General features: G+C 40.0%; 1 protein-coding gene across 3 annotated transcripts in view; it reads left to right on the forward strand.

Annotated features, from left to right (window-relative positions):
* Positions 1 to 26,139, forward strand: part of NTRK2 (neurotrophic receptor tyrosine kinase 2) — a 187,552-nt gene that overhangs the window by 71,616 nt on the left and 89,797 nt on the right. For all 3 annotated transcript variants that reach the window (XM_063129407.1, XM_063129406.1, XM_063129405.1), the window contains exons 9-11: positions 345 to 377; positions 5,204 to 5,301; positions 6,424 to 6,523. In XM_063129407.1, the coding sequence (XP_062985477.1) occupies positions 345 to 377; positions 5,204 to 5,301; positions 6,424 to 6,523 (231 nt within the window). The remainder of the gene's footprint in view (positions 1 to 344; positions 378 to 5,203; positions 5,302 to 6,423; positions 6,524 to 26,139) is intronic.

Consider the following 26,139-nt stretch of genomic DNA (forward strand, 5'->3'; position numbering starts at 1 on the left):
CTTTGGGGGAAACTGCTAGGGGGAGGAGAGGAGAGGAAAGTCCTGTTGAGCAAGTGGAAGTCTGTTCGTGCAATATTGGATGTTACCCCAAAGGTACAGGATCAATGTTAACACAGTTATTTCCATCACATAATGTGAATTCAACTGTTGTTGGATAGGGCGCATGTGAAGCAAATAAGGGCATTTCTTCTTCTTCTATGGAAACAGGAAACTCATTAAATATAATGGTTATACAATTCAGGACTGAATTATTGAACTCACTTGTTTAATAGCTAATCTGTTAACTATAACTCCATGCTATATTTGTGACTTAATAACTATCTCTTTTTCTTTTTGTTCTTCAGGTAGTCCGTTCTATGATCATGCCGGTTATAGTGGTATATTTTTATTTTCTATTTTATATGTGTATAGAACCTGAAATGACTAATTAATGACTGAAGCAAGTGGAAGATGGACTTTTATATTTGCATGTTAATTTAACATCTCTACTGATGTTTGTTATTGGCACTATCCAACCAGCATTTTTAACTATCATTGATTTCAGTGGAAGAATTTACAGCATATACTTAAACTTCCGATTGAAACGGATGGAACTGTTATGCTTATTTTCTAGTACATTACAATGTTCTGCATTTAGGAACATATTCACTTAAAATGAGCTCCCCATGACACAGCCTTGCCCATCAAACAAACAAAACAAATCGAGGGTTGTGCGAGGGGTGTTTAACGCTCACATAACCCCCGATGGCCCGGTTCTCACAACACACCACAACCCCACTGGGAGTTGTGTATTCAAAATGGCACGTGGCACAGAGTGCAGTTCACCATGGTTGAAATGGTGGGAGCCTGGTGTGTCAAGCAAACCAGAAGCATGTCTACACCAGCCATTTATCCCAGGATTGTCCTGGAATCATCCCTGTGCATCCAAATGACACACAGGGGATCCTGGGAGCAGGCAGGGATGATCCCTCCATTTTCCTGGGATAACCCTTAGGTGTTGAAAGGGCCCAGGTCAATAAGTGATTCACAAAAGCCAAATCTCCATCAATGGTGGGATGGTGCTGTGCGATGCTCTGGTGTTACTCAGGAGGATCATAACATGATATGGGTTCATCACATGATTCAGGAGAATATATCACTATTCCTTTGATTTTTGACTAGGAAATCATAAATTCATAATTATAGAATATATATATATATATATTTCTAGATTTTAGTGCTGATGGGGAATAGTTTTATTTCATTATCTTGGAAAACAGTCTTAAAAACCAGTTTAGTTACATTTTTGAGATTTTAATACTGCTCTACCCCATCCCAAGTCTGATAGAGTGTGTATATTGGATAAAGAAAAGACAGCATAATTTTCTTTGCTGTCACTTGGTTCAGAACACCACAGTAGGACAATATATAGTGAGGTGCCTTGTAAACAGAACATATTTTGTTACTTTTACTTTTGTCGTTACTAAATTATTCTATTATACACAACACTTTTTGAATTGAAAATTGCTTTGCAATCTTTTTTTTTTTTTACAAAAAATAATAATTAAGACTGCAATCTTACACACATTTACCTGTGAGTAAATCCCAATAGGTCCTTCTTCTGATGATGATGATAGTGATGGTTTCAACTATGAGTATTATTATTATTTATTTATTTATTTATATAGCACCATTAATGTACATGGTGCTGTACAGAGTAAAACAATAAATAGCAAGACCCTGCCACATAGGCTTACATTCTAATAAAATCATAATAAAGCAATAAGGAGGGTAAGAGAATGCACCAAACAGGCAGTATAAAAGTCAGAACAATTCAAGTTTTAAAAGCTTTAGGAAAAAGAAAAGTTTTTAGCTGAGCTTTAAAAGCTGCGATTGAACTTGTAGTTCTCAAATGTTCTGGAAGAGCGTTCCAGGCATAAGGGGCAGCAGAAGAAAATGGACGAAGCCGAGCAAGGGAAGTGGAGACCCTTGGGCAGGTGAGAAACATGACATCAGAGGAGCGAAGAGCACGAGCGGGGCAATAGTGTGAGATGAGAGAGGAAAGATAGGAAGGAGCTAGACAGTGAAAAGCTTTGTAGGTCAACAGGAGAAGTTTATATTGGATTCTGAGTAGGCCTATAACTGAAGCACTCAGGGTGACATACATAATAAGACAAAATACAATAATATTAGTGATAAAACACAAAACAAAAGGAACTTAAAATTAGCAGAAACAGTAATTTAAATAAGCTAAAATTAATCAGCAAAAACATGGAAAAGTATAATTTAAGGAAGTTTCCTTATTTGATAGTCCTTTTTGTTGCTGGTATGATAAATGCACTATTTTGGTTCTTCGTAATATTGTTTTCTTTTGTTTTCTTTTTTATATATTCATATAATTATTAATAAAGTTTTTAAGACATAATTTTGACTCTATATAATTACCAATCAACTCAGAAAAAGTTTTTTTTAAAAAAAAAATCAGCTGTGTTCTTTGAAGCTTATGTTTAAGCAGCCTAATTTTATATAGAATTGCAGCCACAGCTATTTACAGATTAATGTTCTTCGGGAAGAGGCTACCCTATTGTAATTATACAAAAAATAAATTACCATATTTTTAAATTACTAGATTTTAAAGTAATAGTATTAATGCCTTTTGTCTAGGAAAGTCCATCTTAAACATGTTTCAATATTCCCTGTATATCTTAAAATGTGGAAAACACGGTTTAATCCTGCTGAATATATAGTTGTTTGAATACAGTTACTTTAAATGTGAATAAGCCACACCATTAAACATTTACTGGTATACAGTTAGATTATCAAATTAAATGTAAGAGGAATGGAAAATATATAAACCAAGTATGGAGGGCTTCCTGCTCAGGATTTAAGCCATTCCATACCATTCCACCTACCCCAGTTTTCCATTCCTCTCCCATAACAGTCAGTCAGTATTCTGTGGCCACTGAGCGTGCTCAGTGCTCATTGAATGGTTTTGGGTTTCTCTCCCTCCCCTTTTGTGAATCGGTAGTGCTGTTTTGGCTACACAACCCACAGCACTTACAGTCTGATAATAGAGGGAATGATAATTTTCCTTACTGTAGCCTTTAAAAAAAAATACTTTCCATGACCTTATATTTCAATAATTCGATTACTGTACTGACACGGCATTTACAATATGATGATAAAGGCCGCTTTCACTTTTAACGCTAATCCATGCATTAATGTTGTGTGGGTGAGCCTCTGTGAACTGAGCAAAGATTCAGGCTCATGCACTCCGCTTCCCCTCACGTTTGCACTGCAAACCGGAGGCCTTAACCAGGATTCAGTTTCAGTTTCTGCAATTCCTGGCTTGTCATTGTGTATAAACTGTAGTTTAAAAACCCGTAAAATAATCCTGGGCTTGTAGCTGGTTTGTTTTAAATCACAGTTCCTTGTTTGTATGTAACCAGAAGGCAGGAACGTAGAAACTAAATTTTGGTTAAGTCCCCTTCCTGGCTGCATGGGAAGAAGAGAGGGAAGCGGAGAACGTACAAGGTCAAAGCTTTGTTTGGACTTGGTCAGGCTTGTCCAGGTAGTTTTAAATCCTGGCTTCACATTATGTGCAAACTGGGTCAAAGAGTCAATCCCTCCCATTCCACCTTTGCTTCTTTCTTTCTTTCTTTCTTTCTTTCTTTCTTTCTTTCTTTCTTTCTTTCCTGGATTGTCAAAGGGCATGTCTACACCAACTCTTTTTCCGGGGGTTGTCCCTGGATCATCAGCGTGTGTCCAAATGATGTACAGAGAACTCGGTGACAACCCGGGATGACCAGGGACTTTCCCTGGGATATCTGGGACCATGAAAAACTTTTCTGCAGTCCCGGGACCATCCCGAGGAGTGCGGGCCATGTGGCTGCTGGTCCCGGGTCGTCCCTCCATCCCCACAAGTAGTGGGTCTTTTAAAATGGGCACAGAACTGTACGGGGGCAGTCTGTGCTCATTGGGGATGGGGAGTGGGTTCAGTTTTTTTAAAAAAAAACACTCACTTTTTGGTGGAGCACAATTGCGCTCCATCTCCCCTGTAATAAAAAAAATGACATCCTTCTGGGATGTCACACAGCTGTCAAGACGGTGGGGGAGGATCGTGGAAGCAGGTAAGTCCACGATCCTCCACCCTCCCTCCCTCTACATCCTTAAAGTGTATACATGCCCACAGTCAATGGTAAAATATATCTATCAACTGAAGAAAGCGAGCTGCTCAAGTGATATCAGCTTATATATATATATATATATATATATATATATATATCTGCCAATCTTGGTGTTTAGCATAGGGTTAGTTAGGTTGGCTGATGGGAACACAAAGGACAGTGACTTAAGACAGTCCCTACCCACAGGTTTACAATCTAAAAAAACATGACACAAAAGAAAAGGCGATTGGGTGGGAGGAGGAGGGGTAAGAAAAAGTAAATTCAGGCACTAGATTCTTAGTTGCAAAGTTCAGCAGCTGCTTCTTTTCCCTCTCTCCCTAGTAGCCTTATACAGATCAAGGCACAATGGAGGGATGCCTGACTGCTGGTCCCTTTCCCTGAGAAAGTTGGTAGCAGGAGGGAGGGGGCTCTCAGCTGGAGCTGGACCCAGGCATGATTGAGAGGTCTTCCCTGGCTGCTGCATCTTTTCCCACTGAAGACCTATTGCTTGAGTTGCAGTCCTGAGCACACGTACTAGAAAGCAAATCCCATTGAACACAGGGGGATTTAGTTCTGTGTAAACATGCTTAGGATTGCACTGTAAATTTATGCATTTACTCCTATTACCCTGCAGTTACCCTTCTCTGTCCTTTTCCTTGAAATGTGAATTGTAAGCTGCTAAAGGCAGTCACTTAACTTTTCTTGCCTATGTTACTCTATAAAGCGAAATACGCACTGGTGGTAGCATATAAAAAATAGCAAAAGCTTTTATTTTGTGCCTTTTTACTATTATGGTATATATTAATGTCCTCCTGGGTTTTTAATGTAAGTGAGATACAGGTTATTGAATCAAAAAAAGTAGATACAGCTTTTCAAACTACAGAATACTTGTTGGAAAAATCGGGAGCAAATAGTTCCTGGATTTCTGGCAAACAAATTATAGAGATAGAGCAAAACAATATATTCTAGAATTATTCCAAATTTTCATTTCCTGTGTTTAGTGTTTTTAGGAGAGACTCAAGGAAGTAAATAAATAATATATATTTTTCTTTTCGAAGATTATGGAACGCCTACGATTGATTTTGAAGATACTACAAACAATACTAATACAGTTACTACTACGGGTGTTTCAGATAACAATGAAGATAGCATCACTGTAAGTATATACATAGCTTCCTGGTTTGCAATCTCAGCAGACTTTCTGACTGTTGTCTTTCTGATAAGTTTGTGGTATTTTAGTTTGTAACAAGACACCACCTTCTCCATACTGCATAGCTTTTAGCTAGCAATTCTGTAATGTGAAACAATTGCTTTTTAAAAGAGCTGGTGAATTTTAGGCAATACCATTTGCATAGGTGGATTCACACACATTTACTATTTTGCTTGACAATACTAATTTGTGTCTTCTAAGTTGCATGAGTGCAACTCCCATTTACAGTCTGAAGTATTTAGATTTATTTTCCTTGGAATGAAAAATACAGCACAACTTTAGCCGATTTATTTATTTATTTATTTATTTATTGCATTTATATACCGCCCCATAGCTGAAGCTCTCTGGGCGGTTTACAAAAGTTAAAAACATTAAACATTAAAACAAAAATACAAAATTTAAAAACATAAAAAGAATAAAAACACAGTTTTTTAGCAAGCGTCCAAATTACTGAAATAACTAGATGGTGGTATAAAATGGACACTATATGCATAAGTTTACACTGGAGGTGATCCTTAGACCTTTTGCTGGTTCAGGTTTCCTTAGCACAAAGGCCTACCAGCCATATTTTGGGAATGACAGCTCTTCTGCCAGAGAGGAAACATCTTTATCTTGTTAAGGAGAAAAATGTTAAACTCTCTGGGTAGTATCCAACTCTGCCTGCATGCTAGCACAAGGAGTAGCTAGCGGATCCTGTAGCAATCTGAAACAAGTGAAATGCTCATTTCCAGAATGGACAGGTCAACAGATCTGGCAGAACGGAGGTGAGTGTAGCTTCCACTTATTTCCAAGATTACTATCAGAACTGCTGATTCCTACTGCACGTACGATGGGTCCTGGTAGTACAACAAAAATGGTCAGAGCCCAGTGGCAGTATTAGATACTGCTCTCTGCTCTCACTCGTGCACTGTGACTACTCTTAGAGCAGTAATAGTTAACTCTGCCCAGTCCAAGGAGATCAAGCTGTAATTTTTTTTAAAAAAAAAAATCCAAGTTTGATTCTTCTGATAATGTTAAAGAATTCTCATACTGCAATATTTGATTTAATGTATTTTGTTTTTCTCTTAGGTATATGTTGTAGTGGGGATTGCAGCATTAGTGTGCACTGGCTTAGTTATTATGCTCATTATTCTCAAGTTTGGAAGACACTCCAAATTTGGAATGAAAGGTAAGAAGGGCTGCTTTTATTTCCTTCCTTCTGTGAGTTGCACTGCTAATCATTGATATTTATATATTTATTTATACACTTAAAAGTATATATTTGTGCTCCCTTCTACCAAATTCATGTACTTCCTAAATTAGAGCATGGTAGATTCATTGAAACAAATGTGAATAGCACACATATGTATAACAGTGCAGCATGTCCCACTGAACTCAATAGTCATATATCTGTCATATATAAGTCCTAATGCAAAGAAAGGACCCTTGGGCCTCATGCTTTCTAATGAAACGCAGTTTGAACTCTCACAATGTTTAGCTATCTATACTGCAGGAAGTTATGCAACAATATGGAGAGGTTTTATCACACTAATCCAAGATATAATCCAGTTTATTAAAGTACTGTATTTTGTGTGAGTGCCCTGTGGTGAAAGTTCAGGTTTGTAACTATTGCTTCTCCCCATCTGCTATGTGTGTGCCTATTTCTTGGTGGTAATCAAGACATACTGAGCTTTTATGTAAGTTTAAGCTGAACACCGTGTGTGTGTGTGTATTTTAAAAAAGAACTTTTGACTTGAATTTTGGAGCTGGGAGGGATGTTCCTTAACCTTCCTTATATTGGAGATCACAGGGAAAAGCTAAACTTGGTTCACAACATTGCATGGGGACAAAACATGCTCACCAGCTGGAAGCAGCTGGAAACTTAGGGCATGTCTACACCGGGGTGGGTGGGTGGAGGGGGAGGATCTCATGATATGGTGATTGCGAGATCCTTCTCCTCAGTCTACATGTGGCGTGTGACGTCCTGGGAGGATGTAGGACGTCACGCCCACCATTTTCTTTTTAGTTGAAGATGAGCACAGGAGCGCTTCTTCAAAAGGTAATTAAAAAAAACAAACCCTCATGCTCCTCCCACTCCCGATGGGCAAGGAGCTCCTGAAGAGCTCCATGCCCCATGCCCAGTTCCTGACTCCTCGCGTTTACTTATGAGGAGCCGGGAACAAACCAGAACGGCTGCCCACACATCCTGCGGTCTCGGAACGATCCCAAGACTGTGGGAAAAGTTGGGATTAAAGCCGTCCCGGCTATCCCGGGGCAAGGGAGGGCTCATCCCTCTCTACCCCCGGGATCCCCTGTGCATCATGTGGACTCACAGGGATGATCCCGGGGTGATCCTGGGGATATTGCCCCATCTAGCCATGCCCTTACACTGTTGTTACCATCACCTAATAATTAAAAATGGCAACAGCAAGAACAGGAGCAGCAACTCCGTCTCTCTTGGTGGTACACTGAAGAGTCAACTGATGGATCAGAAATGTTTTCCACGCCCCTCTTTAGAGAACAGGGAGAAGATGCCTAGGAGGTGCATACATCATCTGTGTGCTGACAATCCTAGATATGTCATATATTTTAAAATTCCTGCAAGAACCTAGGAAGACATAGTAAAACTATCTCCATGATGCTTAGAGTTAGCAGTACGTAAGAACTGTACAATTGAGGAAGGTTTTTCCTGTCTTTTGTCCCTTTTGCAGAAGTTGTGCTGAATGGCTGTCATGATTCCAAGCCCTTCTGAGGTCTGCTGTGTAATCCACAAAGCTTTATTAGACATCTCTTCATACCTGAAGGGAGTGTGAATGCTAGGAGCTATCCTCTCAGCTTAATTAGCATAACAGAGCTTAATTAGCTTAACAAAGCTAAATGGACAGTTTCCCACAGTGCCTGACAGGCTTTTACCGAAAGCCTCCTTCAGGGAGGGTCTTCCAAGTTGTAACCTCAGGCAAGTGGCTAACCTAGAGGGGACTGCCTTGCACCTCTTCTCAACTCTGCTTGACCCTGCAATAGGCTCTGGAATCTATCAATTCCAGTGTTCCCTCCCCCTACGACAAAGTCTGAGTTTATGAGGTTGGGGAGGATGGTCTCTGAGCCTGGGCCTCCTGTCCGATAAGTTTCTGAGAAGATTCCTCCTTGACTCCTGGAGAGTCTTGGAAAATTTCCTCCCCTGTTTCCTGACTTAGCTCGTGTACAACTTTTCTTTCTTCAACCTCTGAATCTGATTTGGAATATACACCAGTGAGATAGGATCAGTCCTGACAATGGCTGTGCTCAATGTTCACATGTCAACATTTCTGGTGTAGAAATGGCATAAAATGCCCTCCCCAATGTGCTCATTTTTTACTTTGGTTCATGCCTGTTTTCCTTCTCTACTGGTCCTTCAGCTCCATTTCAGAGTGAAGGTATTGCTTACTGTATCACATTTCCGTTATTCTGAATTAGTATGGGGAGTGCTACAGCAGTTTGTGTTCATGTAACAGGAGTCAGGGTGTGGACCAGCACCTAATCTAGGGCTCTGCCAGACATTGAAAGCACTTCCCAACCAACCATGCTGTGGTGGCTTCTCCTCTGCCCTTCTGTAATTCGCCCATTGCCTCAGCTTCCTAATATTCCAACGAGTAAGAAAAGTAACCACTGTAAAACAATACAATTGATTGTCCATCTCCCTTCTTTCACATTTATGTAACTGATCAGTGTGGCGTTATGACATAGTCAAATATTTTCTGTTCTCATTCAATGATACTGAGAGTTCCCCCCCCCCCCCCTAATATTTTGGATAGAGAAAGGATTTTGGCAGAAGCTCTATGCCTTAAAAAAGAAATAGTGGGTGATCAAAGTATGCATTTAACCCAGTGATGGTGTGATCTTTTCACCATTTGTCCACTAAGTAGTTGCTTCTGGGCATGCCTACCAAACATTGCCTGTATGATATGCCCAATGTATACCAGTTTCATTCCCACATTTACTGTAAGCCGGAGTATAACAACTAAACACCTTTTGCACAGGTTATATGAAGTAGTTCAATACAATTTACTCATAGATTTGAATGTAAAGAATAACTATTGCCTTATCTTCATATGTGCTCCAATTTCTCAAACAAAAAAGATTTGTTTGTGCCCATTTTACATTAGTCCATTTCCCCATTTATTCCTAGGCCAGATCTACACTTTGTGTCAAATCATTATGATCCCATCATGATAATGCTATATTCTTCTTGCGCATTTATACCTTGAAGGACGCACAATGACTTTTGTTGTGGTATTTTGGAAAATGTGGAATAAAAAGTGGGAAATATCACTAGGAAAGTGGTATGTAGAATGTGTCATGGGCCCCAACAGTTATCAGTGCACTTCAATACCACTGTAAAACAGCAGTGTAGTGTATTCATACTTCATATTGGGAATTATTAGGAAAAGGGTTGAAAAATAGGACAGCTAGTATTGTAATGCCTTTATATAAATATATAATGTGGCCACATTTGGATACTGTGCACAATTCCGGTGGTCCCATCACAAAAAGTATACTTCAGACCTACAAAAGGTGTAAAAGGGGCAACCAAACTGATAAAGGGGTTCAGTTGGGGTATCTTTCCTACAAGGAAAAGCTAAGTATTTGGGTGAATTTAGTTTTAATAAATGGCTACAGAGCTACATGAACTTGGGATCACCTATTAAAATTAATGGGCAGTAGATCAGAATAGATAAAATAATACAATTCTTCATATAATGCATCATTAATTTAGAGAATTCATTGCCATGAGATACGTGGTGACTCAGATGGCTTTAAAAGGGGATTAGCTAATTTAATGGATAATGAGGTCGACCAGTGGCTATTAGCCATAAAAGATGCACAGAATATCTGTGTTACTGAATACCCATTTCTGGGGGGCAACAGCATTGGGTGGACTATTGCCTTCATTCACTGCTGGTGGGCTTGCAGAAGCATCTGGCTAACATTCTGTTCTGTGGGAAACAGAATGCTAGTCTATCAGCTTTCCCCAGCCTGATGCCCTCTAAATGTTTTGAACTTCAACTCCCAACAGCCCTATCTCAGGAATCCTGGGAGTTGTAGTCCAAAACATTAGGAGGATGCTAGGTTGGGGAAGGCTGAACTATATAGACTTTTGGCCTGATCAAGAGGACTCTTACTTCATTAAACAAAGCATTCTTTAAAAAATTGTATGACATATATTGGTAATTACTAGGGGTTTTTCAGGTTCTAGCAGTTCCCTTAGCTAAAATATTTGTTTACGAAAAAAAATTATTTGCAAATATTCAAATGGGAGGTTGATTTCATAATCTGCAATTTGATTATTAATGAAGATAAGGCATGTCTAGACCAGGTTTTTTCCCAGAATTGTCCCTGTGTGTCCAAATGATGCACAGGGGATCCCCGGGGCAGGCAGGGATGACCCCTCCATTTTTGCGGGACAACTGGTTGCCCAGTTATCCTGATTTTACCCGCAGTCCTGGGACTATCCCAAGTACCGCAGCTGGTGTGCTGCATGCCCCCGGGGCCTGAAACAGGCATGCAGCCATGGAGGGTGGCTCCGTGTCCATGGGGGAGGCAGCAATTTCACCATTCCTAGAATGGCGGGGGTGGGTTGGCACAGGTGCTGATGTTCTGGGTTTTTTTTTAACTTATTTGCCGTGCACGGGGCCCCTTATGCTGTAATAAATAAATACATAAATAAATAAAGGCGGCCACGACATCCCTCTTTACTTCCGGGATGTCACACGGCCGTCAAGATGCTGGGGGAGGATTGCGGAAGCAGGTAAGTCTGCAATCCTCCCCTCCCCCCCTCTACACCTTTAGGTGCAGACATGCCCACAGTTTCAAGAACAAGGTCTTGAATGCTAGTCTACATTTTTTTGCAGCCACCAAAGGACATCACAGTTCCCTCTAGAGGCAAAAGTTTACATGCACAAATAAGATACATTTTTAAAAAATCACAATTATATACAACACACAGTTATATACAAAGGAACGGAAATGTATGTACAACTCTTACTTATACCATAATGTAGTCTTTACAAGCTTACTTTGGGGTTGAAATCATTGTAATTTATAAAAACATTTATTCAGTTAAGCCATGCTTTTAAGTTCAAATAATATTGATGTGTGGTTTGGTTTGGTTTTTACGTTTTTATTTTATTTTTATTTGTGCTGTACTCAATTATTCCATGAACTTGTGAATCCTTTTTCTCACTTTTGAGCCCCCTGAAAAATCACCAAAAGGGATTTTTTTTTGCAGGGGGCAAAAATGTTTGCAAAGAACACCCACCCCGTTTTGGTTCTATCTTATGTAAGAACGAGGGAAGCTGTGGAGATGTGATGGGCCCAGTTGGGATCAATCCAAGGATGAGAAGAGAGTCAGAATCATGATGTGGACCCCACTATCAGAGGTGTTCTGTGTCCCTTAAATGCAATTTCCCAGTTGCTCACCCTTTAAAATGCCTAGTTCACGCCTGATCAGTTTAAAATATATGAATGATACGCAGTGTAATCCTAAACTTGTTTATTGAGAAACAAGTCTCGTTGAGTTCACTTAGAGTTACCCTGCAGCAATTATGTTACTAACACTTACCACAGAGTATGCCCCACTGAACTCAATGAGAGAAACTAATGAGTAGTTTTGGATTGTAACTGCATATGTTTGAAAAAACATTTTAAAGTAGGGTGACCATATGAAAAGGAGGACAGGGCTCCTGTATCTTTAACAGTTGTATTGAAAAGGAAATTTCAGCAGGTGTCATATGTATATATGGGGAACCTGGTGAGATTTCCTCTTCATCACAACACTTAAAGCTGCAGGTGCGCTGCCCTCTTTTAAATCTGGTCACTCTAGTATAGCTCCTGCACCTTTAACTGTTGTGATGAAGAGGGAATTTCATCAGGTTCTCCATATATACAAATGACATCTGCTGAAATTCCCTTTTCTATGCAACTGTTAAAGATACAGCAGCCCTGTCCTCCTTTTCATATGGTCACCCTATTTTAAAGTGGCTGATAAATTACCATGAAAATGTTTTACGTATTATATAACAGAATTGTATATAACTGCAAGAGTGGATTTCAATAGAATAAGGCATAAGCAATGTTACTGTATCTTTTATAAATCTAACCAATTTATAGACCATTTTACAAGCCTGATCATATTACTAAGGATATTTCTCCTGAACAATATTTTTCTAAAGATTACTCAGATAGTAAAGTACTTTGATCACTTAGAAAAACCACTATATAAATGTAAAGTAGTAATATTTACAGTTACAAAAAAAAGTTTTGAAGATGAGATCAGGAATAATAAAGGCTACAGTGTTTCAGAATAAAAATAGTCCAAAAGAGACATACTTAATATTTGAAAAGCAAAGGTAGCTGTCTTGGCTAGAAGGGGAAAAAAATCCAAAATCCATATTAGTGTAATACCTCAAGTAGGCTAACTAAAAGGTCACAGAAATGTGCAAGCTTTTGAGATCTCCAGGTCTCTTTATCACATATGATATTACAAAAAGCATGTTGGGGCAGGGGGAGAAAAAACTGACTTGCTATTAAAGTCATCGAGTCTGCATATTCACAGTCTTGAGTTGTAATGGATGAGAAGCCATGATCTTGTTAAACATTTAGTTACTATGGCCTTAGCTAGACCTAAGGTTTATCCTGGGATCATTCCAGGGTTATCCCTGCCTGAACCCTGGATCCCCTGTGTGTCATTTACATGAACAGGGATGACCCTGTGACGATCCCTGGATAAACCTTAGGTCTAGCTAAGGCCTATGATGGTGATAGGAGGAATGAACATCGGACTGAAGAGTTAAATAGGTTCATGAACATGTACTGGAATATTTTTGGCTTGGCTTATAATGAACCTTAGAATTCCCATTTTGAGTTTCTGAAATTGGCTGCCATTGCTAGTTTACAGTTAAGAATAAACTACATTCTTTAAGGAACTGGAATTTACCATACTTATATCTTCGCTTGTGCCCTCCCCACAATAGGTTGATGTCAAGATATATTTAAAGGAAAGCAAATGTAAACTAACACGCTTTGTCTGTCTGAAAGCAATGCCTTGTTCAGAATGATTGTTGAAAATAACTTACTAAAAATACAAGTACAATGAATTTGGCTGGAAGCTGAAGCAAGGCTTAGATGTATTTAAAGTTTTCCATTTCCCTTTGAGAGCTGGTGATGTAATTCATTCCAGCCTTAATTTTGTGCCTCACCCTAGAGATGGCAACATCTCTGTGCTGGTTGAGCTGCACAAAGGTCCTTAATGCTATCCATATATCTCCTCTCGAAATCTGTGCATCTGTTACTTAGAGAGCTTCCCTACTTCCATTATGTCTTAAAAAAAATAAGGCAAAATGAGCATTCATTGTATGGCTTCACTGGGGACTACAAACGGGTTGCAGAAAATACGGCCACTTTCCAGCTCCTGTTTTGACCTTGATTTCCTTTTATTTTGAATTTTCCATTAGAGAAACTGAAAATTATCTTCCCTTGTAGAGATTGACTAGGTTGCCCTAATTTCTCTGTCTAACGTGTAAATTTGTTCATAATTTCTGAGTTTTGGAATCCCTTGATTTGTAAGTGGAGGCAGTATGGTAAATAAATAACATTCTCCCTGCCCCTAAAGCATTGACCTCATAGGAATTTCTTCATTGAAAATATACTTGCCAGAATTGGCTTTTACTTGACACTCTCAAAGTTGAAGGGTTTCTTCTCCTCACAGCAATATGTGCATTCAGAAAGTTGACTTCTCCTTTTTTACTTTTACTTTTTCCTATTATTACTGGTAGTTTGTGAAGGAGACAAAATGGAGAACATGAAGGAATGTCAGCCATGCAACTGGCTTCCTTCAACACCAAAAGGTATCAACAGAACAAATTATCATTTAAGTCCTTGGACAGATCTACACCAAACAGGTTATGACACTTTGAAAACGGTTTGAAAATTGTATGTGGAGTATGTCCTGGGCCCCAACTGTTGTCACTACTGTTATAAACCATTTTAAAGCAGTAGTGTAGATCCTTTCCTTGTGTTCAGTAAAACCTGCTTCACAAACACAGCCTTATCCTATCCTATTCATCTGGAGTGTTTTACCCCACCCTTAAAAAGTCACTAGCAGAATTTACAGGGCGTTTAATGGGTACTATACCCATTGAAGTCATTTTACTGTTGGCCTTTCAGAAAGTGGTACTCTGAAAGAGCTGAACAACGATATTAGGCACTTTGCTCTGTAACTTAAGAATGAGTTACCTTAGCACTATGTTCTTTGGCTCACTCCAGTTCCATGATGCAATGGAACTGGAGTGAGGTGGTACATGATGCCCTAATACAGTACTGTATCTTATTCACCTGATTTTAAGAACAGAAACCATCCTATAAAGAAAGAAAAAAGTATGTGCCAAAAGTAGCATGCATGTACAGAACTTAGAGGGTCCTTCAGGACTCTAGATCAGAGACTATATCCTCTTGGGGTGGTGTTGTGCCAATGAATGCATTAGTAACTCCCATCATGTAGTATATTAAATTCCAAATCCTGCATTAGAGTCAGCTAACATATATCCCTGCAAGCAACTAGTGCTTCAAAAGAGCCTCATGAGAAAAAGAAAGCCAGGAAGCTTCTCAAAAACAAGGGCCAAGAGAACACTAGAAAAACATTGTGGATGCTCTGTTCAAATGAGAGCCAAAGCAGTCTCATTTGTCTTTACTTTTTTCTCCATTACACCACCTATATTGCAGCAAGGATACATTGTTCAGCTATGGCCTGACATGTTTAGGTGGCAATTCAAGGAAGTAAATATTCTTTTTCTAAATGGATTTATTGGACTACTTATTTATATTTTCCCTCTTCCATCCAGCCAAGTATTATAATGGCTATTGTCTGAATTATACCTTGGTGTGTCGGGATTGCATTTCTACCAATAAACAGGATGGATAGTGTGCAGAGATACATTATTGCTTTTCTTAGGGGGGTTTCTAACTCTTCTTACACTCATGCACACACACACAATTCACCACAATTGTGGATATTTTATTACTAAAAGGAATTGGAACCTATATCAGCTGAAGCTTAATTCACAATTTACTTAGACTTGCAAATATATGCCTGCTACTATGACTCCTCTTCATCCCCATCTTTATACTGGTTTCCCAACACCACACACACACACACAAGCTACTTTTGCACCACAATTTTTCCCAGTTGGGATGAACACTCTGGCTGGGTTCACATAAAATGACAAACCAGTGTATAGGTTGAGTGTGTTGAACCATAGATTATTGCTAATTGTTCCTGGTTAAAAAACCATGTTAATTAACCATGGTTTATTAACCAGGAACAATTCACAAAGAGAACCCATGGTTGGTTGTTAGGTTGTGAATTGTGGGTTGTTCATGATTAACAAACCATGGTTTGTCAGCACACCTAACACAACAACTCATGGTTCAACAATAACCCATAGCCAACCTAAACTCTGGCTTGTTGTGTTGTGTGAACCAGGTCAATGACACAACATCCTCACTGCCCCTCTTTGTCCTTGAAAACCTGTGCTGCTTTGGTTCTTTTTATGGCATTTTCTGATGGTATCCTTAGTGTACAGCAAAAATGTCTTGAGAAAGCACTGTTATTATTTTTGAATTGAATCCAAAAGTGTACAATCGGTTTTAGTCTTTCCTCACTGTTTTCTGTTGAATGCTTTTAAATCATAGGTATTCATTTCTAGGTACCTAGTCTGTTATAGAACTTGAAATACTATTTACCTTCTAATTGCTGTAAGAGGGTCCTGACATTAGCAGTGGAAGTGGTGATATTGCTGCACAAGCGAATAGTTTCATGTTACTGTAGAAAAGCATGAATTTGACACCAAGTGTACTAATTTTCACTGTTGTCAATAGCAGTACATTGTCCTTGGGGCAAAGGTTAAATGAAATGTCCCTCTTTCTCTCAAATTGTGTGTGTGTGTGTGTGTGTGTGTGTGTGTGTAGTCTCTGGCTGCTGGAAGTTGGATGCTGCACTAATTGAATCAGTCAGAATATTTATTGAGTGCATATGATGCATAGTAGGGAAAACCAAAGTTTTTTTTTTTTTTACCTATCACGTTCTCTGGCATACTCTGTCTATACTATCCTAAGTTCTAAAAATACCTAGACATGGTAAAATAGTGTCAAAGCACTATTTACAGTATTTTACATGTAAAATACTGTAAAAGCAGAAATAATAATAATAATAATAATAATAATAATAATAATATATTTGTTACCCGCCTCTCCCTCTGGATCGAGGTGGGGTACAACACTAATAAAAACACCATAAAATACATACAACTAATTCAAACGTTTAAAACCAGTGCATCATTAAAAGCAGCACACCATTAAAAAAGGCATCTTAATAGCTTCTATAATTCCAGTCAGCGATAATGTTCATCAAGAGGATACAGGTTTCTTCTTTGACAAGGATAACCAGGAGGTTTTCCAGTGTTTCCAGAAATGTAGGACCAAATTCCTTCTGCTACCTCTTCCTATAACGATAGCACTTTTATCAGTAATTTAAATGATCAGAGCAATTTAGGCAACATGCTTAAACTTGAATGACTCAAAATACGTTTGCCTAACTGGGTTGTGAATTTCCGCCGATGAATGAAATGTTACCCATGGGACAAGCCCCTTCTTCACCTACATATTTTTATTCAGCCATGCTGGTGCAAGTGTAAAATAATTTGCATGTACAAGAAACAACATCATTTCAATCCAATTAGGCTAAACAGTTCAATTTAGAAACCAGCTTTCTAAAGCTGAATATAATGTGCTGAATTAGGAACAGCATGCTATGGATATTTAGGGAGACATCTGAAAAAATAAGCTTTTTCTTCGTTACACAGAGAGGTGAAGTTCAAAGTATACCGTTGGAATTCATTAATGATTCAGAATGGTTGGTTTCCAATTCCGTTGCTCTTGTCACAAGACAAACGATGGTCGATATTTCTCTGTCAAGGTCATCACTATTGTGCCCTCCTTTCCAGTTCATATACACGTTGTCACCCATGTTTGATTGGACTAGTTTTGAGTTTTCTGCCAATGTTGCTCTAGCTGTCATCTAATGCATTTCATCACCACCATCTCCCTTGAAAACCAGGGAGCTCATTTGGCTGTAATCAATGGAAAAGGGTGCTCAGGACTCTACCAATTAGCTACAGGTCTCTGCTTTCATATCATCCCCCTAAGAAGGCCCATCTGCCTCTCCTTCTCTTCCTCTTTTATTCTCTCTCTCTTACTATACCTTTTATCACATTCACTGACTTTTTTGGTAGTGTTTTGTTATAGCTCAATACCCCCTTGATGTCTTGCCAAAGGCCCCCCTCCTCCTCTAAGTTGTTGTCCCGGACGCAAAAGAGAAGTCTCCTTCTCTTGAGATGAAATTCATAGGTACATTCAGTATTTCCTCATTCTCAACTGAGAACGCAGTGCTGAGTTTGAAATTGCATGCCACGACAGACCTCCTTATAACATCTCACAGAACTTTCCATTTCCATGCCAAGGTTAATTATCCTTCCTGTATTTTTCACAGGAAGCTCTAAAAAGTGCAAGTGTTATGTAGGAATACTAACATACTATTTCTCCGTTTTTTACGACCTATGAGATCTTGATCTTTGCTTCATTGTGAGAATGGGAGACTTCTGCTTTTGATTTCAGTTGTCATACACAATTATTATGAAACACTAGCATGTTCACAGCCCATGGCTATGAGTGTGGTCAAACTTCTCCCAAAGGTCCTGCATCCCCCCATGACCTCTTCATTTGTTTTCTCGACCTCTGACCTCTCTCTCTCTCTCTCTAGCCCATATATGTACTTTCATATATAGCTGCTCTGTGGACTCAAAGGGGCAGGGGATCCTTGAGCCAGGCAGCCAAATGCTAAGGGAAAACAGAAACAACTCAGATTGGATTTTAAGGTCTGTTAACTTTGGGGAAATTAAATCATATATGAATTGCCTATATGCTACAAGCTTATAAACACCAGCTATCTTGTAAGTACAAATCATTTGAGCTGTTTTGAAACCTTTCAGTTAAAACAGACAAATACATGTGGTGCATGTGATGTGGAAGTAAGAAATTTTACTATCATGTGAGATGCTTTTATAAAGGGCAAGAAAGAGATACACATGCTTATATGTAACAGGATATCTTAATTTTACCTTTGCTTGAAAAATCAGAAGGCTAGAGAGGAACAGCACCAGATGTGGGCATGCCTTCAGCATTCTGCCACCAATGGGCCCCTATACTGTTCTCCTCCACTGCCCTTGGCAACAGCACTCATTCACATACTGCCAGCCTCCACTTACTCAAGGGAGGCAGTCGGACTTAGCAGGTGGCAACACTCATGCAGCTGCCACCAACCTCCTCTTGGAAGGCTGTTGAGGCAGCAGCATAATTAGCCAGGAAGCTAAGTGCCTGCCATTTTTATGCCCCATAATGCAATGCATTGCAATGTGAAGGTTAAAAATGGTGGCTGCCTGACTTCAGTGGGAGCCAGGTGCCGACTTGGCTCCCTTTTTCTGACCAGTTGTGCAGCTGCCACAGCAGCCCACCTACCCAGACAAGGAGGAGGTTGGCTGCAGCAGCATGAACACTGCAGCTACAGTGTAAGACAGCCAACCCACCGGTTTGACTGGAGGAAGGGAAGCCTGGCTTACTGTGGCAGTGGTGCTGGTGAGTGAGACCCCTTGAAGGCACAGGCCGTCAACAACTATTTTGTAATGCCAACTTCTAATGCCACGTCTGAGGCTAGATAGGGTGAGCTTGCTGTATGCTAACTGCAGGACTCGTTTCCAGATCTGAAGAAAAATCTAAAGAAAAATCAGCCATTTAGGCAAGGCAAAAATACTCATAAACCATTGCAGCGGGGGGTGTCACCAATCTGGTGATTTTCCTTATAATATAATACTAGAGGTCTTTCAGGACTGACTGCTAGCATTTGAGCATTATCATATAATACAGGCACAATTGTTAAATAAGACAGATCCAGATTTGTAGTGCATGGTAAGCTGTTCACTTTTATTAATCCCTGTGACATTGTTCTTATGGTTCAAACAGGTTTCATGCATATATTTTATGCTGTTCATAAAATGCTGGTGATAGAAAATCTGTTTCTATTACCTTTTCTCTCTGTTTATCATATTAAAATAAATGTATCCAACCAAATCCCCTCCCCCAATGTCACATCTCTTCTACTCTCATATATATAAACCTCCTGTGAGTTGTCAAATGGCTATAATAATACATTAAGATAACTTGTATGCTGCTACATTGACTGCAAGCAGTGCCATGTCAATGAAATGAATTCCAAAATGGCTATAAAAATCTGTCGAAGATGCTGTGGGAGAATTAACTATGATCTGTTAGGAACACCAGGAACCGAACTATTAGGCACAGATGCACACAGGATGTTAGAGTGTTTACAGTCCCCCTCTTACTTCCCAATGCCACCATTTTGGCACTACATAGCATATATTAGTTGAGTAGTTCTTACAAAAAACCTATGAGTTAGGCCAGTATTAATTGCCCTACATGGTTGAGAATAAACCAGAGAAGTACTTGCCTTTCTAGATGACCATTGGAATGCGCTGGTGCACCTTGAGTCCTAAGAAATTGCCCAGAGGCTTTCATGCCTGCTATGCCAATCAATGGAGTTTTTGAATGGCCATTACAACAGCATTGGTAAAGTTTGGATATGGCTTAATTGCTTCATCTGGCTCATATTAATTTGTTGAAAAATGAACTGAGTATCCAAATGGCTACAGGTATGCACTGCATGGGTTGCAATTCTGCACCTTGCCCTGCCAGCCTTCAAACAAGCTTATACAAAAGGCTACTAAAATGCATAGGGTTTGGATTGAGACATTGATCCTGGGTTAATGCCGTATAAATGACCCATCTGAATGGTCATAGAAATGATTGGAATGGACTGAGTTGCTGCACAACTGGAAGCCTACTGTTGGTCACAGGTGTATAAAGCCCCATAGGCACTAGAATGCCAACTGCTCCTCCCCCATCCAGACTGAGCTACTATTAGCTTTCATATTGTGCCTTCTTTGGTATTCATATACATTGGCTTATATTAATCACCCATGTGTGCTAGGTACCAATTCGCTAATTACCCACCTGGGCGTAGCTTGTTGTGAACCTGCGCAACATGGCTTCTTTGACTGGGAAACAACCTTCAACCCCATAACAGGCCAAGGCTTATTTGAAGGTTGTTTCCCCCTCAAACAAACTGTGCTGCTTTGGTTTGGACAACGCAACAAGTGGGTATTACGGAAATGGCACCCAGCATGTTCCAGGGATTAAAATAAGCCACTGTGGTGTATTTAAACCATGGTGGGTTGTTTTGATCATGCAAAGTGGGTCATTATCTCTATAGTGACTATTGAGGTACACCTGAGGCACACTGGTATAATTTTCCTCATATCACAGATGGGCTGTGGTTGAGAGAATGGAGCCTTGGATAAAACCAGGTTTGTCGTTAAAAAGAGGTTGAAATGAGGACTATAAATGTAATGATCAGATGCTCAAATTACAATAATGCCAATTTCTCAGTAGCATAGAATGATACTTGGCAACTTTTTGGGGTGATGCGGATAAGCATGACAACAGCAAAGAAAGCCTGTAAAAATAGTTTCTGCTGATAATGACAGTCGGCACAACAGAAACTAATCATTGCATTGATGTATGATTTATGTGACCATGGTGCTCTTTGTCTGACCAGGCACATATCCTAGAAATGGAGTTAGCCTAAATCAAAGTAGCAGATACTGCTAAAGTTCCCAGGACAAGTGGAATAGTCATAGCAAGACGCTCTGTGACCAGCCTGTCTCTGCTTCCACTCTGCATTCACTTCACATATATTTGCAGCAATGTATCAATATGTAGGCACAGGATTGAAAGTGAACTTTAGACCATGGGAAGCTTCCTTGTACTGAGTCAGGCTCAATATTAACTACAACACTGACTGATAGCAACTCTCCAACATTATGGGCAGAGATCTTTCCCAGTCTTAGACTGGAGATTCTGAGAATTGAATCTGGGACCTTCCACATGCAAAGCATGTGCTCTATTACTATTTAATGTTTTGTTTATGTAATTTTATTTTTGGCTGCCTTTTAAGACGTAGCTCTAACAAGGAGGCTGATCAAATATAAAATGCATTAAAATAAACCATTTAAAAAGCATTGCAAAACATTTGCTTAAAAATATAGCAGGAAACATTCCAATAGGTTAACATAAAACAGTTTTAGACAGAGTTGAATTATGGCTCACATCTATGAGCGACCAGCCCACATGGTACAATCGTCCCTATAATGCAGATATACACACTATGCCACCATGTATAAAAACACGGCCTCACATGTTGCTTGAATGCCAGTCCAAAGATGTCATGATACTTCAGGTTAAAACAGATGCAACTGCTGGATACAAAACAGTTGTATAAAGCAGGGCAGGTTTCAATTTGTTTGCCCTGATTTGATTCCAAGCTTTAGTCACTATTCTTCAACCCACCCGTTCTCCCAGCTGCATATAGATCAGAATACGTGCTCACAAAGTGATTTTTCTGTACATGTACATAGCCGCCCAACTCAACACCCCCTCCTCTCACCACCACCACAGAATTGCTGCATAGTCCTGTACTGCTTCTGCACAAACTAGTCCAACTTCCATATCGTTAGCACACTGCCCTTACTTGTAGAAGGAATTAGCATTTGTTTCCCTTCTGTCTTCCTGTCTATGAAAAGTTGGAAGCGATCCCGTTCACCCAACCCCACCCCTACTCCCACAAAAGCAGAAAACCAGAGGGATGCTCCTGCCATGAATTTTTGCCCTGACTTACTGACCTACTTCTGAGTCCTCTGGAGTGGAAATTAACAAATGCAGAGTCTAAATAGGAATTCTAGATCACTCATCCAGAACTACAACTCATTTCCTGCCTAAATGCAGGACAAACAAAACAGAGAAAAAAACATAAAATGTCTGTAAATTTAGTCTGAGTTCTCAGAACTGCTTGATTTGTTCCATGGGTCCGTGGCAGCTCAAACAGCAGCTCCCCTACCACACGGCAAACCTCTTGAAAATGTAATCTGCTAAAATGTAATCCTTTAGTCCTTGTTCTCTTTTTGCTACCCTTCTGTTAGGGCCAAACTAGATGTGACGTTTACCGTAAAAATGCAATTATGATATAAGTAGCAGCTGAGCAGTATTCGAACTCTAGGGAGGGGGGAGTTTAATTTCCCCCCAGCTACAGTCCTGAAAAAAATGCTTCTTAACATCACATCTAGTTTGGCCTTCACAAAGTGGTAGCTAAAGTGTTTTCAGTTGAGAGTCATGTGTTGCTGCATTAATCTGAGGTGGCTTTTAAGACCTGGGCTACAATTAGCAAATGAGGACGGCAAAGAGTGTTAAATGGTTCTGCATGGCTAATACAAGGCCAAGTGCTGTGCTATTTCACTTACCTCATTGACATCCTTTAGCCCTATTTAGGCATTTGGATTCTGTGTACAATATACATGTATGAAGGGGGAGCATGCTAGCCCTCCCCCCTAAAGGGGAGAGCTTCATCTATCTATGGAGGCTCTCCATTCATGTTTTGAATCAACATTCAAAATTGTGGAAAATCAGCATTCAAAATTGTGTGGTGATTCTCCACGAATAGAGTAGGCTTTCCCCTTCAGAAAGTCCCCGTGTAGAGGTAATGGACATGGTGATGGAGCAGGCAGGGATTATGTACACACCCCTTGCACATTTATTGTACACAGAATCCAAACACCTGAATAGGGCTTTCTTAAAGACATATTTCCAGCCCTTTTCCCAGAGAGGATGGTGTCAAGACATCATGAAAAGTGTCATTCGATAAGATTGTCTTTTAAACACTTAGCTTCCTAATGGTATTCCCTATTAGACATAGCAGTAAAGTACCCTTAGCATGCTATCCAATGCATCTCAACTCTTTAATTAGTTTTATGTTAATTCATTTTGTAATCATTTAGTGAGCTTTCCATGCTCTTTTAATATGTTGCCTGAATTTCCACAAGAGTCTTCTTAGGCTAAACTTAGAGTTGGTCAGCCTTTGAGATATACATGTGTTTGGTTCATTTTATGATTGCTGACAGTTATATAGTAAGAGACAGCATCCACAGGATGAAACTCCTCCAAGCTAAAAAAAAAAGAACTAAATTCAGCCCATGCCTCTTCAATTTCCATACTGTATCACACCAATGATGGTTTCACCACATCAAGTGTTTTCCTTAATGCATCCCCATGTGTACTTCCATAGTAGTAGCCTAATCTGTATCCACTTCCTTCACAAAATGGCTGGTGCATAAACACTTTTAATAGATTTAGTATGTGCAGGGTCTACATTTACTAGAAGTAGTAATTAGTAATAATAGTTTAAATACCATATTCAGTATAAAGTTTTCTGAATGAACCAAACCTCAAGATAATTCTATTTTATTATTCTTAGGGTCCTTTAAATTAATCTCCCCCCACCCCCGCCATATAGCTGCATGTGATAGCATCCTTTGTGTTGAAAGAAAACCAGCTGCCATTGCAAACCTGCATGGGGTGCTTCCAGTTGGAGAGCTCCTAGTGTGACTAATCAGAAAGCAATGTGCAGCAATTCCATCTCCCCCCCCCCCTTTTACTGGATTTTCTGCAGTAAGAAAAAAAAGATGGAAAACACAGGAGGGTTACAAGTCGATAACAACATCATTTGGGCCCCACTAAAATTCTGTGAATGAGGCAGGGCAATTGCAATTTAACAGCCTCATCTAAAAGCACCCTTGGATCTGTTCTCCACATCTTTTTCAGTATGAATTGGGAAGAGTTTTATGTAAGCAACCCTGTAAAATCTACAAATATTGGTCCTTCAGTCCAGTGTAATGATATGCATCCTCTTCTCCTACCCACCCACCTCTGATGGGAGTAATTTGTAAGTTCATAGTACGAAACCTGCCAACGTATCTTTTTGAAAGGAAGTGATTTGAGTTGTAGGTTCTTTAATGCCCTTGGTTCTCACTAATCAATAAAAAGCAAGGAACCGTATCATCAGCACCAGCAGAATTGTGGAAGGAAGTGCTTATTAGATATTGCATAGGGCAATGAGAGACTAATGACCCTGCATTTTGAGAAATACACAGTAAATCCTGGATTAAAATGCTGCATACAATATATATTTCCCTTTCAGCCTTGTGCCTGGAAGATGCATATGCTTTTCAAGGTATCAGTGGGACAGAAACAGTAAAGTAGCCTAAAATAGCCTATTGAAGGGAATACCACCACAAGAGAACTTAAGGGAATCAGCAACCATTGTATTCAGGGCATGGGGCTATTAACCCTATATATATTTCTAGCTTTATTGGATGACTTTCAGTTACTGAAGTCTGAGAATGCAGACAAGATGCTTGGCCAAGTTCGGTTGACCACCTATGTGCTTGATCCTTGCCCGTTATGGCTTATTACATATCAGGAGGGGATATCCAGCTGGGTGTAGGAGGTGGTAAATTCCTCCTTAAGAGAGAGGTGGTGCTGACCTCTTTAAAGGAGTTGCTAATTAGAAGAAGCCTAACCTAAACACAGAAGACATTGACAACTATAGGCCAGTTGCATCCCCTTCCTGGGCAAGGTGCTTGAGAAGATAGTTGCCTCTCAACTCCAAACACAGTTGAATGAAACTGATTATCTAGATCAATTTCAGTTGGGCTTCAAGACTGGTTTTGGAACAGAAACTGCCTTGGTGGCCTGTGGGTAGATCTTTGCCAAGAGAGGGATAGGGAGAGTGGAGCCCTGTTAATTCTCTTGGACCTCTCAGCAGATTTCAATACAATCAACCATGATATCCTTCTAGATAGGCTAACTAGATTAGGGTTGGAGGTACTGCATTGTGGAATTCTGTAGGACTTAATCTTATCCCTATGCTATTCAACACTTACATGAAATCTCTGGAGAAATTATGCAGATGACACTGTTTCTCCTTTTCGTCAAATCTAGATGAGACAATGAAAGTTATGAATCAGTGCTTGATCTGTGGTAATGGGCTGGATGAGGACCAATAAACTGAGACTCAATCCAGATAAGATGTTAGTGGGTGATTTGTCTCCTCAGCTGAGGGCATGTCTATACCAGCCCTATATCCCGGGATAGTCCCTGTATCGTCCCTGTGCATCCAAATGACATACAGGGGATCCCGGCGGCAACCCAGGATGACCAAGGACTTTTCCTGGGATATAGGGAACTGCGGAAAAGCCCATTTTTTTCACAGTCCCAGGATGATACCGTAGTGCGCGGGCCATGTGGCCACTGTTCCCGGGTCGCCCCATCTTCCCCACAAGTAGTGGGGCACTTAAAATGGGCACGGAGCTGCACAGGGGCAGTCCATGCCCATTGGGGGTGGGGAGCGGGTTCAGCTTTTGTTTTTGTTTTTTTAAAAAACACCTCACTTTTCTCCTGGAGCGCAATTATGCTCTTCATTGTTGTTGTTGTTTAAAAAATGGCAGATGCAACATCCTCCCAGGACGTCACACAGCCGACAAGATGCTGGGAGAGGATCGCCGAAGCTGGTAAATCTGTGATCCTTCCCCCATCTCTCCCTCTGTACCCTATGGTGTAGACATGTCCTGAGTGGTGTTCAGTGTGTTCTGGAGGGGATTGCATTCCCTTTAAAGGTTCATAGTTTGGAGGTGTTCTTTGATCCAGCATTGTAACTGGAGGCACAGGTGCCATCATTGGCATGGAGCACCTTTT

Source organism: Elgaria multicarinata, chromosome 6 (assembly GCF_023053635.1).
Source record: "Elgaria multicarinata webbii isolate HBS135686 ecotype San Diego chromosome 6, rElgMul1.1.pri, whole genome shotgun sequence".
Lineage (NCBI taxonomy): Eukaryota > Metazoa > Chordata > Lepidosauria > Squamata > Anguidae > Elgaria > Elgaria multicarinata.